The sequence below is a fragment of the Poromitra crassiceps genome (genome assembly GCF_964638095.1).
Source record: "Poromitra crassiceps genome assembly, chromosome: 5".
NCBI lineage: Eukaryota > Metazoa > Chordata > Actinopteri > Beryciformes > Melamphaidae > Poromitra > Poromitra crassiceps.
In genome coordinates this window covers 48,196,913-48,211,912 of record NC_139642.1, presented here as the reverse complement: position 1 = coordinate 48,211,912, position 15,000 = coordinate 48,196,913, and the positions used below count along the sequence as shown (strand labels likewise).

Here is a 15,000-nt window from a genome sequence, read left to right as displayed (position 1 = left end):
CATAGCCTTTTGTTTTCATTCATCCCCGAGTTTCATACTGTGTAGGCTACCACTTTCTCATGCAGCAAACTGCTCGCAGAGAAATATCTGTGACTACTGTGGATCATTTTGAAGATGAGATACATCATCATACACATTAAAACCGATCCAAACGCTTATGTGAACTCCCACAGTTTTTTGTTTGTTTTGTTTTTGTTTTTATGTAATTCAAAATGTTGTTATGTAGGACACATTACATATCAAAACAGTGACCTCACCGTGATTATGTCTACTCACCTGTAACAGCAGCTGGGTCTATGCAGGAGATTTGAAACACTCATACGATTGGATGTTAACCTGCTGCCCTCCACTGGACAAGCTGCCTCACTGCAGCGCAGAGAGCCAGAGCTTGTTGCTTCTTCTAATTCTCCAAACCGTCCAAGCAGCTCCTTGGTTTTCACTCATTTGAATGTATGTTTCATGTCACAGCGATGCTACATTTATTTGTGTCATACTTGCTCAGATGGGGCCAGCGAAGACATCATGGTGATTAACAACTCATGTGATGAAGTTTGGGGATCATATAGAAGTGTGAGAAAACCACCTTAGAACAAGAAACACCCTTCATGATAATAGACTTCACATTTGGAAACCCCAGTGTATAACTATAAATAAATATACATAACTGCCACATTGTTTCTGGCCACAATTCATTAGAGAGTGTGGCTTAGTTTGTACTTGTGAATCCTAACCACAAGATGGCCTTGGAGAGTACTTTACTTACAGCGTGCCCTCATCCTATTGAAATGATGAATGGGCACATCTCTCCAACTGAATTATGCATAAATCAAAACATACATTGCCAGAAGGGATAAGTAGACACACAAATAATGACCACAAAGTAATTAATTCAAGGTCAGCTATTCACACATCAGAGGCTATATACACCCAGACCACAGAAGAGAATAATATTTTGCCATGAGGTTAGAATTACAGCCTGCAACTTGCTGTTGGGTCCCAGTGGGAGACAAAAGTTGGCGATGTGTGGACCTCTCTCTGTCATTAATTAGCTCAGTGATCCCAGACATTTTAATTGGTCTACTGTCGCTCTGTGGGCTAGGTGTGAGGATTAAAGACCTGTCACACTATATCCTATTGTGTTACTGTGTAGCTGCACTTTTTACTCAGTACTCAGATCACAGGAGGGACAGAATGAGCTATTTCAATTAGCAGGGGACGGGACAGGACGGGAGGGGGTGAAAGTGGTGTTAGGTAGTTAGTGGGCAGGGAGCCAGCTGAGGGGACATATAAGGACGGTGCTAAAGAAACTTTTGGATATGCAAACACAGAATGATATTATGATATGTATAGAGCTCAACAGGCACGTGACTTTTCGTGACTTAATTTACCACGGAAGTAAGTTGCCAGTAAGAAGTAAGGAATCGATTTCCCCCCCATTGTTATTTTTTGTTCTCGCTTAAACCAAATGTTTTATGGTCACTCGAGATTCTCTGGATCACGTATTGGCTTGATTCGAGAGTTAAAACTCGTTATATTTGGATTTAAAGAACTGATATGGAGAAAATGGACATGGAACTTACTTCCGAGCTTGAGCTCTGTTGAGCTCTATTGGAACAAATGATATGTAGAGGAACTAGATTTTTTTTAATCAACATTATTCTAAAATAATAGTTGGCTTACACCTTACATAATCTGCAGACTAATGTAAGAGTCCTGTGTTTTACTATGAGGCCCCCACAAATCTAAATGTCAGTAACACCCTCTGAGACATGCTTGTGAATTAGGGCTATACAAATAAACTTGACTTGACTTAACCAAAATGTGGGTATACATCACCTGTACTGTAGGTGCTATAACCTACTTTTACTAACATCATGAGCTTTTTATTCTGTGTTAAATTAATTAATGTTGTCTATCTGTCTAGCTAGCTGCTAATGTGCTAATGTGATGGTGTGTGTCAGTGTGTGTGTGTGTGTGTGTGTGTGTGTGTGTGTGTGTGTGTGTGTGTGTGTGTGTGTGTGTGTGTGTGTGTGTTAGTTTAATCAATGCCAACACCAACGGCAATTGTGCGAGAAGCAGGCGTCATCGTTATCCAGTCCTTTAGAATTCACCTGGGGGGCAACACACCATTAGCTGATAAAATGACCATGTCTATCTAATTAACACAAGCTTGTGAAAACAAACTATCTTCTCTCCTGACAGGACTGCCTGGTTGGATCTCTCCTGACAGGACTGCCTGGGATGGGTAGATCTCACCTGACAGGACTGCCTGGGTGGATCTCTCCTGACAGGACTGCCTGGTTGGATCTCTCCTGACAGGACTGCCTGGGACGGGTAGATCTCACCTGACAGGACTGCCTGGGTAGATCTCTCCTGACAGGACTGCCTGGGTAGATCTCACCTGACAGGACTGCCTGGGTAGATCTCACCTGACAGTACTGCCTGGGTGGATCTCTCCTGACAGGACTGCCTGGGTGGATCCGGGGTGATCACTCTCACTGATGTGACAATCCACATCACAAGGCTCTGGGTCAGATGACCCCTCGCTCCCCATGGGGCAAAGCACTGAATGATTGCCTTCCTTTAATACAGGCTTTGAGTTGTTGTTTCTAATGCGATTTGGGGAGGGACTGCCTGCAGGGCACTTTGACTGACCACATGATAGGCCAATCCACATGCTACAGCCATGAGCACCTTAAAGGAACAGTTCACTCACAAATGAACCGTCTGTCATCATCTCCTCCCCCTCATGCCAGTTGAAAGAAACACAGGTAAAGTTTGTCCATATACACACAGGGAGCTTGCCAGCAGCACAACTCAAGAGAGAACCACTCACCACCATTGACTTCGGTTGTACTGTAATGCTGTTGGTGACTGGTTTTCTCTCAAGTTGTGCTGTCAACTCCTTCTGTGTGCTATTATGACAGAATTTTCATTTTTGGATGAAGTGTTCCTTTAAACCAAACCTGTGGCAAACATCCTCATAGCTGTTTTCACAGAATTGTGAAAACCGTTTGAAACACCGTATTTCCTGTCAGGTGTTGTATTGGCATAACACAGGAAGTTAGCTGGGGCAATTTAGAATGTTTATGTTGTCATGTCGAAACCATCTATGGGTGTGTCTGCACTGTGTGCTGCACTGTGTCTGCACTGTGTGCTTGTGTCTGAGTGTGAATGTGTGGCAATGCTGTGTTTCTCTGTGACCCACAAACATTTCCTTTGAACTCAGGCACACCAATCACAGAAATAATGGCTGACTCAGCACAGTCAGCAGCCTCTGATTCACTCTGCTCCATTCATGCCTCTCACGCTGTGTGTGTGTGTGTGTGTGTGTGTGTGTGTGTTGATTTGTGGATCAATTAAAATCTTATCGATCCAGCAGAGTTTTCCCAGACACCCCCTGAGGTGATGAGGTCACAATGAGGTGTAATCATCTCTGTTCTATATGCTGATGGGAATTGATTAGAAACGGTCATTTAGTTGAGCTAGAGGTTGTCATGATGGGCAGTGCACAAACACACACACACACACACACACACACACACACACACACACACACACTGATGATGATTCAAATAATTGCTTTTATTACTATCTTTACATAAGGCCGTGCCTTTCACATAAATTCCCATTTCCATTGTAATGCTTTGTGGATGAAAGATGATGACATCACAAGTGACACGTAGCCTAACTGTGATTGAGGAACTCTCTGTCATGTGCTGCAGGCAACAGAACCAGGCCACAACATCCCTTCCTTGTAGGCCTGAGCATGTGGTCTGCGATCATCTGACTGAGACAGAAATGAGGATTATTCTGATTCTGAATTGCATCAACAAATTCAGCATAAAAGTAGTGTCTGCATTGAGACAAGGCCTATGTGTCACTACATGGGGAATAATGATGATGTCACATGTCACTTATCATGTCACTTCTGCTGATAAAATATACATTTTTAAACAACCGGTTTAAAATGAATTTAGATGGAAAGCGGAAAAATACAGATAAAATGGAGGGTTAACCATTTACCGAAACACAGACTTTGCAATAGGCTCTTCCAGGAAGTTGTGTGGGCACTGAGTGAGAATGAGTCAAGCAGCAGTAAGCCCATGCTTCAGTGATGTCGATACTAAGGTGTGGCAGGTCTGCGGGGGCCCTGTCAGCCCCACTGATTGTAGGCTACGATAACAGCCGCACTGCACCTTTAACAAGAACGTGAGAGAGCTCTCGACTATTTATTGAGTGACGTGAGACGCAGACTGCGTGCTGTGTGTGGGCACTGGGCAGGAAGAGCAAGCTGCGAGAGCGTCAAGCTAGGACAGAATAACACCGGGAAGTGGACCAAGTGGACAGTGTGCTTTCGAAATGAGAGGATAAAAATTGCTAAACCAAACGGAATATCGCCAAACAATTCAATGGAACCATTGCATTATGTATGGAGTTAAACCGTAGGTACTGGTAGGCCTGGTTGTAAAATGGGAATAAATATTGTAGTAGGCTATTATAAACACATCACTGCTGAAACTTTAGAGTACCGTATCGATGCAAATTCAAGCCTAAAATGACAACTTCCTCTTGGATCTACTTGTTATTTTCACTTTGGTACAAATGCTAGGACTACCGGAAAAAACTTAGAACACAAACTTATCAGTAGTGATTTTATTCTGAAAGTTATAACCGGAAGTACAAACGTTGTATTCTGGCTGACTTGCCATCCTGCCACTGGCACACAGACGCACGGTGTGGCTACTTGAGCGGATACGTGGGAACCTCACACAAGGACCGGCGGGGCTGTCGTCGGGGCGGAGGACAAACATGCCACATTACTAGTGCTGGGTCCGGGTCCGAAACAACCCTATTTACCCCTTGGACGCCGCTGGTTCACGGCCACGCCCCGGCTCCAGTCCACACAGACTAAAAGCCGTTGCAAACTGCTGGTGGACGAGCCACGGTGCGTGAAAGCCAGCAGGGCGGCTAGCTAGCGGGCTCGGAGAGGAAGCAAGAGAGGAGTGCTGGTGTGTTGTTGGGGGGGGTAACTGTTTTGGGGAACCATGCGAGAGTACAAAGTAGTGGTTCTCGGGTCCGGAGGGGTCGGCAAGTCGGCACTGACCGTCCAGTTCGTGACGGGCTCCTTCATAGAGAAATACGACCCCACGATAGAGGACTTCTACAGGAAGGAGATCGAGGTGGACTCCTCTCCGTCCGTCCTGGAGATTCTGGACACGGCGGGCACGGAGCAGTTCGCCTCCATGCGGGACCTGTACATCAAAAACGGCCAGGGCTTCATCCTGGTGTACAGCCTGGTCAACCAGCAGAGCTTCCAGGACATCAAGCCCATGCGGGATCAGATCATACGGGTGAAACGGTACGAGAGAGTGCCGATGATACTGGTCGGAAACAAAGTGGACCTGGAGGGAGAGAGGGAGGTGTCGTCCGGGGAAGGGAAGGCACTGGCGGACGAATGGAACTGCCCGTTCATCGAAACTTCTGCCAAAAATAAAGGCTCGGTGGACGAGCTGTTCGCAGAGATAGTCCGGCAGATGAACTATGCCTCCACACCACATGGCGACGACCAGTGCTGCTCGTCTTGTGTCATTCTTTAAACAAAAGGACGGCCTTAAAGTTTTATTCTTTGCTCAATTTTAAGTTTGCAATGGTAAGTGTGCCACTCCACTCACTCACTCACTCACTCACTCACTCACTCACAGCCGCTCCAAGTTAGACAGACACTACAACTGAAAAGCTTTGAGCAATAATCGTCTCAACTGAAGAGGCACTGCCTGACAAGTGGGGCAATTATGAAAATGCGATTGAAATCCTGTCTTTGCTCTGGCATCTCCATATCGAGCAGAAAGTGAGGGAGTGAAAAGCAGAATACTGGATGAATGTTCAACTTGGCAATAAGTGCTCCGATTTGAACAAGGCTCTTGTGTGTGTGTGTGTGTGTGTGTGTGTGTGTGTGTGTGTGTGTGTGTGTGTGTGTGTGTGTGTGTGTGTGTGAGAATCTGAAGCCAGTTAGTTCAGTGCCACTGCCAACTGCTGTTCATATGAGCACATCCTTAGTTTTAACTGACAGCCTGGGGCACTCTGCAGTCTTTTGTTTTACTAAGCAGATTGGGGAAGTGTGTCTCTCTCTCTCTCTCTGACTCATTTGCAGTACTGCAGGGGCAAGCCTAGACAGACTACTTTTACAAACTCTTGAGGCCTGTTGAGTCTGAGGCCTACAGTGTTGTCAAGCAAGCACTCAGGCAGCATTTCCACACTGAGGTTTAGAGACGCTAGGGGAATTCTGATGTTCTCCTTTGGCCTAGATTCAGGGGGTCAGCGAGTAGGCTGAAGTTGCGCCAAGTCTGTTAGCTTGTGTGTGTGTAGTGAAACGGTCAAACCACTGGGCATTTCACATTGTATCTTTTGTGACCCGTTACCCCGGTACTGTTCATTCACCAGTCTTTCTCTGTGTTTCCTGTGGCAGTGTGTTGCAGGAAGTGTGTACTGTTGAGCTCTCCTCGGTGTCCCACCCTGGCCTTGGAGGACACAGCAAAGGGAGGAATGCTGCAAGGGGACGAGAGGAGGAGGAGGAGGAGGGAAGCTACCGAGATGGAGGGAGGGGTCCTCCTCTCTTCAGGAATTCTGCTGGGTTGGAGTATCTTTGCCGCACGATCAATGTCCACCATTGATGTCAACGCCCGTGTCAGATCCGCCGTTTCTGCAAACCACGCCCCCCGCCCTCCCCCCCTGGTTCCGATTGTACCGACAGCCGGAGCAAAACCCCCAACGGCAAAGACATGGAGAGCAACACTTGGATGCACACAAATGGATATTTCTGTAAAAGAAGACAGAGGGATAGATAGAGTATATTTTGTTAAATGACTGCACAATTTGCGGTGAGGTAAGGATTTCTTGGGTGATATTTCTCCCGAACCCCATTATGGAGCGATGATCCACAACACTCAAAATCCTATTATTTTTTCCCAAAGTCAAAAGAAACGGACACCACTCACCTGTCGGTGGAGTGACGTGACGAGTGCCACTTTTTTCTTCGTCTCCTCTTCAGTGTGCTAGAGGACGTTACCTGAAGTGACATGGGGGACGGTGACCCCTGACCTGACCGCCCGTGTGTCGAGTGCCTTTCCAAAACAAATCAGCTGTTCAGATTCAGTGCCAACCTACATGCATCACCAAAAGACCCATTCAACATGGCAATCCACAAAGTAGTGAACTGTTCTTCTGGATCATCTCGTAGGGGTGGAGGCAGAGCAAAATATACAAAAGGCTTTTTGTTCATGGAATGGCGGTTTCTTTCTATTTTAAGTTGGCCTTTTTGAAGTCTACAGTGTAAGGTGTTGATTTTGCAATGTCTACTTAGTTTGGCCAAACTTATATTTTGAAATACACAGGTACTGGAACCCCCGAGACTTGATGACAACACCAAACGCTTACCTTCCAGACCACTTAAATCAAAGGAATTATGTTTGTTCTGTTTATTTTGTTGTTGTTTTTAACAGGAAATGTGATAATGTACCATTGACAAATCTAACCTGATTGTAAGTTTAATTTCAGACCAGCCTTTTAACAGTGGTCTGTGTGTTTTAAAAACAAGACTTTTAATACAAATTGAATTTTTAAAGAAAGAGACCAAGCTGTGTTTTCTCTCTGTGGAAGTCTGTTTGGTTTTATGTAGTGCCAATAAGAGCTTTTTATCAGTTTGCGGAGTTGAGTAGTTTGGGACAAGTGTTCCTACCTTCCTTCAACATCATCATCATCATCTTAACTAGTGTCGAGACAGCCAGGGCTGCAAGTGATGAGTATTTTCACAATTGATTAATCTAATGATTATGGATTATTTGAATAATCACTTCATCTATAAAATGTAAAAAAAAAAAAAATCTATCACGTTACCAGCGACTACATAAAATTGCTTACTTTAGTCTGACCAGCAGCAAAAAACAGTAAATATTAAAATTGTATAATGATAATGATATGAAAAAGCAAGCAAAACATAATCATTTTTGAAGCTGTAACCAGCAAATGTTACGTTTTGTTTACTTGATAATAATGACTAGAGCAGTGGTTCTCAACCTGTGGTACGGGTACCACCTGTGGTACGGGTACCACCGGTGGTACGCGGGGCTCCCTCCCTCTCACACTTTCATATGGTGGTCATTTCTGAGGTGGTACTTGGTGTAAAAAGGTTGAGAACCACTGGACTAGAGGATCAATGTATTATCAAAATTATAATCAATGTTCTGATGATCAACTAATCAATGAATGGACTAATCATTGACAGCACTAGGGAGCGCCGTAGAACGTAAAGGAAAACAAAGGTCATTGAAGAGCGTCCAGTGAGATTTGTGATATTTGCATGTTTGATGGACCCTTACTAAATGTGCAAATTGGATGAAGGTGAAAGAAGCTGCTCTAAACAGATCATCATCCACACATGCATTGAGAGACCGTGGAGGCTGAGGCACTGCGCTCTGGAGAAATGTCTCCTTCAAGCGCGTGTGGGTGTAGTGGTGTTTTCAGCACAGGGCTTGTGTCTAGGTACTTGTGGGTGTAGTGGTGCAAGGTGGAGAGGCCAGTATGACGGAGTGAGCCAGTGAGCCCAGCAGCACTGATGTGTTTACCTATGGGGATTTACCTGGCCCTGGCTGGCTGGCCCACTGCTGTATGGCTTGAGGGGGAAAGAGTCAACAAAACACACAGGCCCAACCTTGCAGAGCATCCAGTGTTTCTTAAGAGGGAATATGTCTTGAGCTGGGCTGATCGTTCACACTGCCTGTAGACGTGTCCTTATGACTCTGAGCACATGTGTCTGCCTATCAATCCTGCATAGACTCAAAGGGAACTGTGTATCTCTCGCTTCTATTAGCCAGGGCAGGCTATGGTGTCATGTATCCCTGTGGCTTTGACTGCACCATGTGACCCACGTGGGGGTGGGGGGTGGGGCTAGTGGGGTGTGTGTATGTGGAGTCGGGTATGTGTGTCTGTGTGTGTGTGTGTGTGTGTGTGTGGGGGGCATTCTAGAGAGAGAGTGTGAAATGAAATGTCAGAGTTCTAAACAATGGCTGCTGGATTGTGCCTCTGCTCCCAACAGGTGGGATCAGACAGTGGTGTACGCACACAGCAGCCTTTACATTAGGTGCCCACCACTGTTTATGTACACACACACACACACGTTTCTCTCTGCATGTACAAAGAAGAGGCACTATGCTATAACCATCACTCCATAATATTCAGTTTCCTTTTCTGCAAACATGGCGTGGTGTGTGTCTGTCTGTGTGGCTTCAGATCTGCCTAGTATGGAGTAGCTTGTCTGCTACAGGCTGTGGCTGTATATGTTTTCCATAGTGAGATCTGCCTCAAAAATGGGATATCAAGGCTAACGGCGTGTTTCCTCCACAGTCTCGATACAGATTGTGTGATTAGATGTGTATTGTGTACAGACCTAAGGTTGAACCCTACCCCAGGGTAGCACAGTTAAACTGCTGGTGGATGAGAGGTAAGTTACTGCAGCTATGCCCCCAGACACTGTAAATCCCCCCCACACCCACCACCACCACCTCCAACTGCTGCACAGCTTCAGTCTCCTGCTGTGGTGTAAACATCTGATAGCAGAAGAATTTGCCCTTAGGAGAGGAAGGGGTCTGTTCAGTTCCTGTTTTCTTTTTCATGTCACTTCCTTTGGAGAGAAGGTGAAAGTTTCACTTCCCCCTATTTCAACACTCACTAGTATCAACTCTGCTTCTGTGGAGAGTGGTGATAGTTTCAGCCATGTCGTCATTGTCAATATGTTGTGTTTGATTTAAGGCATTTAATGTCTATTTTTAAATGGAGTGGTTTCACTTCCTGCTGACAGGAAGTCAGCGGTCTGTAGGATTACAGATGGCGTAGCTTCATGTGATGGTCATGTGATGTGGGGTTGCCATGGATAAAGGGGGGCGGGGTTGTGGTATGGCTGCTCGCTCTGTGCGGCCTCGTGACCTTTGGGACTTCAGACACTGCTGGAATGGTGACTGTAAGGGAGGAGGGTATCGCTTCATATCATCAGTCTCTTTCTCTTAGTTGTCATCATCTTATTCTCTTTGCTCAAGGGCGGAAGTATGCAAAGCTAGTTTTGGGGGATGTAGAAGTATTTTGGACAGGCAGGTTTGACAGTTGCACAACATGTCCTATCATCTTTACCGCCCCTGGATACAAAAAAAGAGAAGATGTGTTAATGGTAAAAAAAAAAAAAACAGCAAGCATGTTGTTTGGTGCACTGCCAGATCAGTGATTGTGCCTGCTTGCTGCTGCCTTTGCACTGACAGGAAGTGTTGCGACAGAGAGAGTGGGTGGTGCGTGTTTGCATTTTTCTGCCTACATAGGGCTTAATCACTATATAGGCTCCTTGGTGAATTACAGGCTTCTCTTGCTCTCCCCACGTCATCAGGCTATTTCTGACGCTCTGTTGTGTTCAACAGTGTGGTTTTCCTTTTGCCTGGCAGATGTGCAGCCTGCTGTTATGTATCTGTCTCAGGGAGTGTGCTCTCACAAATCCTTTTGACTATGTTGCAAATTATGCACTTTCTTTTTGCATCTAAAACTCTGTTGCACTTTTTGCATGTAACTCTGTTGCACTTTTTGCATGTAACTAACTCTGCACTTTCTTTTTGCACGCTCTCTCTGGTTAGGCATGCCATATCGCTGGACACTTCTGCACGGAAAGTCTGTATAATACAGACTTTTGAGTGTAGTGAATTTTCATCGTGTGCGTCTGTGTGTGTTACTGCCATTTATTTTTGTGACTGACATTACCATAGCAACACTGGGCAACCAGGCTCCCTGTTTGTCTTACACTTGGCTGAATAAGCTTTGTCTTTCTCTCTCTTCCACTCACACACACACACACACACACACACACACACACTGCAATTAACCTACATTGTACACATTTAAACACACTGCACATTCCTGCAGCATTCCGATGCCTATAGATTTTATTCAAACGCAAGCGGCAGAGGCGTCACTCCACTGCTGTATCAAGGCACTATTGCAGCGCAGTCACAGCAGTCTGGATTAGACCTGACAGTGTCTTTATTACCCGTTTGTTTCTTAATCCATACAGCCTTATCAGTTCCTTTGACCATACTGTACTTTGAACAGTGCTGTCAGTCGATCTCATGGCAGCTGAATTGTAAGTGGTCTTCAAAAACGTAGATTTATGCGGGAGCAATTTAAATCTATTTCAATGTTTTGGTATACTACTGTATATGTGCTGTCTGTGCTATCTTTCTGGGCATGCTGTATATGTACCGTACCGGTCTGAGTAAACATATCCAGGATCAGTTGGCCCCTTCCTGAGGCCAAGCCAGTATGAGCTGCAGCTGACGCATCACGAGCGGCCTCGGATCAGTTCCTCTGAACGACTTGATCCGGCTCTGCCTCTGTAAATCAGGGAGCGGCCTTCTCACTCGGAGCTGACAGACTGAGCCGGGACGGGAATGCCCCGGAATGCCGCTCATTCCTGTCATTCCTTCAACTGTACTGTCTGGACATGTCTTCAGCCTGCACTGAAAACAGGGAGAAAGTAGGGAGGGAGATGATGAGGATATATATGCAGAGCAGCGGTGTAACTTTCCCCCCGTCTTTTAATTTCACAATTTCTGGACATGCAACTCCACATTCATTTCTGATTGGATTCCCTGTTTACTTTGTCTTGTTGTGATCATATCTCTGATCTGAGAGATTTTGGACAGAGCATGGAGCATGAGCGGTTAGGACGGTTGAGAAAACATCTCAGGGGAAGGAGAGAGAGATGGGCAAACAAAAGCAAAGGTAGAGAGAGAGAGGGAGCAGAATAGAAGCACAGGGTTTTTGTCTAAACAGGCCTCCAGACACCGCCCACTGTGTCGCAAGATGGGTCCCACTGGGCACACAGTCAAACTGCTCTTTATACCCATCCTCTGATCATCATAGTCGGGTTGCCTTGGTATGCAGCAGCACAGAGCTAACTGAAAACTATAGGCCAGAAGATCCAGTTAGACAGGACTAGTTACCAGCGGCGCCCTCTGTGTAGAAAGAACTATTGTTAATGGCTGCCAGTGAAGAGGCGCTAATGCTTAAGGATTTGTAATCGAGTTCGAGTTCACTTTCAATCAGTGTAATTCGGGTTCATGGAGGCATGCCTGAATGGAATTGTATTTAGCGTTGCCTAAGGTATAATTAAATGTGTAATTAGCACATACTGTAGAGCTAACGGGATACATTCCCAGATGTATATGGGGCATTATTAACCCCCTATAGTGACATGTAATCCAGCACAATCCTAAGTGCAGCAAAGTGAGTCAGACACTCCTTCAGCTACTTGGCTGCAGCTGTAGTGTTGCTCCATGGCAGACTGGAGATGTTTGGGTGTGGTTTCTCACTTGAATGACAGGCTAGTTGTTTTCTGCCAGAGGACTTAGAAGGAGTTTGCGCTTCAAAGTTTCCCAATAGTTTGTTTCAGTTTGAACATATAGCAGGTCTCTGTCAGGAGTCTAGAAGTGGCATTATGACCTTGCCTTTACGGTGTGTGTGTGTGTGTGTGTGTGTGTGTGTGTGTGTGTGTCTGTGCACGTGCGTGCGTGCGGTGTTATAGTGTGTTTTATGGACATGTGTGCTCATGGTTCCAAATGGAGACGGACTGGGTGAACCAGAGAGACAACAAAAGCAGTGGCATTAAAATATAGAAGCAGTTACAGTAGTTAAAATCACCACACGGGGAGCACTTCTGGAGCTGGAAGAGATTCACTGTCTTAACCCAATGCAGTAAAATGCACCGTACCAAGATCACAACGCAGCATAGAATCTTCTGTCACATACATCATTCCCTATAGGTTTTCACCCCCTCCCCTCCCCTCCCTCCTGGTCTGGTGGGTGTGTGGTCAGAGGAGGGTGTGCGTGGCGTCCTCCAGGGGCCTGTGACGGCAGGTCATGTGACCAGGGCCTGTGAGGGCAGGTCATGTGACTCTGCCTCCCGCCACCCTGGCATTGCCCTCCTGTCACCACGGCAACTTCAGCATTCTGACTAACATGCAGTGACATCATGACCTCCCTCCCCCATTTGCCATCCGTCCCCTCTCTCTCATTCCATCATCTTTCTCCTCTCTCTCTCTCTCTCCCGCGGGGCCGACTCTGTTCTCCTCATAGCTCCATATTCTTTCACTCATGTCACCTCTTTCTTCCAATTGAGCCTGTTATGCCTTTTGAAGTATTTGTCCTTCGTCTGTTATGTTCTCCTGAATTCATGTAACCTACAGTTCAGGGATTGCTATTTCTCCGGTGGATAGAGAAGTGAGGCTTTTCAGATATCTGCCCTGTTACTGTTTAACAATACTGACCTCGGGTAAAAAGGGAACTTACTATTTTATAAACGCACAAATTGTTTTTGCTCAATAGGCAGGGTTTGTTCAACTGTCACTTTCACCATTACCCAAATGGTGAAAGTAACATTGATGTGTTTTCTGTTATCAGTATCAACGCTTGGTGAGGACCTCTTCCACTTTCTTCAAGCCGAGACCTGGTGGTAATGGCCTCGACAATGACAAAACTTGATGTTCATAACTTTCACATCATTTGCATACAGTACATTATGTAAGCAAACATCTCACCCGCTCGCCTACACTTTTCTAGGGTTCCATGTTCCCCAGGGACCCACAGGTTCATAATGTTTACCACAACACCAAACTCAATGTACAGTCTGAAGACAAATCTAACACAGTTGAGCGTGTATTTTTTCTAACCAACAAAGCTTTAATAGTTTAGTCAGCCTATCTTACAGTGCAAGGACATGGGAGTTATATCATTTCTTGAGAATTTGCTGGCCTATTTGAATGTTCGTATGAGCAACTTCTGACTTCTTTCCAACTACCATTCAAGACATAGGCCTTAAAGATGGAGTCGATAAATATAATAACTGCTCTCTAGAGTAAAAAAAAAAAAAAAAAACTCTGGGAAAGTTTGTAAAATTGTGCAAAGTCTAAAATCTTTTTACAGTTACACATCTTAGCCATGGGTGTCAAATGTTTCGGAACTGTTATCCAAATTTGGGCGCAGGCGGAAGCGTGCGGTCTGTGGACAAATTTGCTGCATGGTGTGATTAAACGTTACTGCTTTGCCCAAAGTACACGGCCCCACCCAGAGTTTCTGTCTCTCACACACACACACACACACACACACACACACACACACACACGGCAGCACGCAGGAAGGAAGCCAGCGTGACTGTGCAGAGGCCTGCACCAAACACGCATACCTCTCATGACCAAGGCGGTGTCGACACATTAAACCACATTACTACCACATGACTCACACACATCTCTTTTGTTTTCATTGAAACCTCGATATTAGATGTTGTCGCTGACGAGGCGTGTGTGTGTTTGTCTGCCTGTAACACGTACACATCGTCACATCATGCCACAAAGTGAAGTCATTTGTTCTTCATGTTATCTTTATGATGCAGAAGATGGCCCAGGTCTGACCCTCCATATACTATGGTCCACAGTGAATTGATTTCTGGGAATTTTCTTGCAGAGGCTAGGCTGTGAGGAAATTGCTCATATCCTGTGTGGAGCTGTGGAAGAGGAAGTCTCCTGCATGTGACACAGGGAATCTCCGGTCTACTGACCCACATCGCTGGACTCTGAACCACAGTGCCGTTAGGGTTGACTGTAGATGCACTCCGGGTGTACTGTGCCTCTAGCTACACTATGGGAATTTGTATGCAAGCAATAATTTTGATATCAAAGTCCAGTTCAAGTCTGATTAAATTAACTCCCATTGCTCTTCATTCCTGTAAGAATGTCTTTAATGAAGGCCTCATGCAGCTCTGGTATAAAAACTCCCTTTCTCTCCGTGATATTCCATTAGTTTAGACTTTTGAATGATTCCTCGTTGCGTTATGACCCGTCCCAGCATCATAGGAAATGCATCAAATCTCGTTTGAAGATTGAATAACTGTTTGATATTAGTAGGGGCGAAGGT

General features: G+C 45.5%; 1 protein-coding gene across 1 annotated transcript; it reads left to right on the top strand.

Moving 5' to 3' along the window:
• Positions 1-4,737: 4,737 nt before the first annotated feature.
• Positions 4,738-7,632, top strand: LOC310777301 (ras-related protein Rap-2a). The gene is made up of 2 exons (XM_083637613.1): positions 4,738-5,653; positions 6,470-7,632. The coding sequence occupies exon 1, from the start codon at positions 5,049-5,051 to the stop codon at positions 5,598-5,600; it is 552 nt and encodes a 183-aa protein (XP_083493739.1). The 5' UTR covers positions 4,738-5,048; the 3' UTR covers positions 5,601-5,653; positions 6,470-7,632.
• Positions 7,633-15,000: the final 7,368 nt, after the last annotated feature.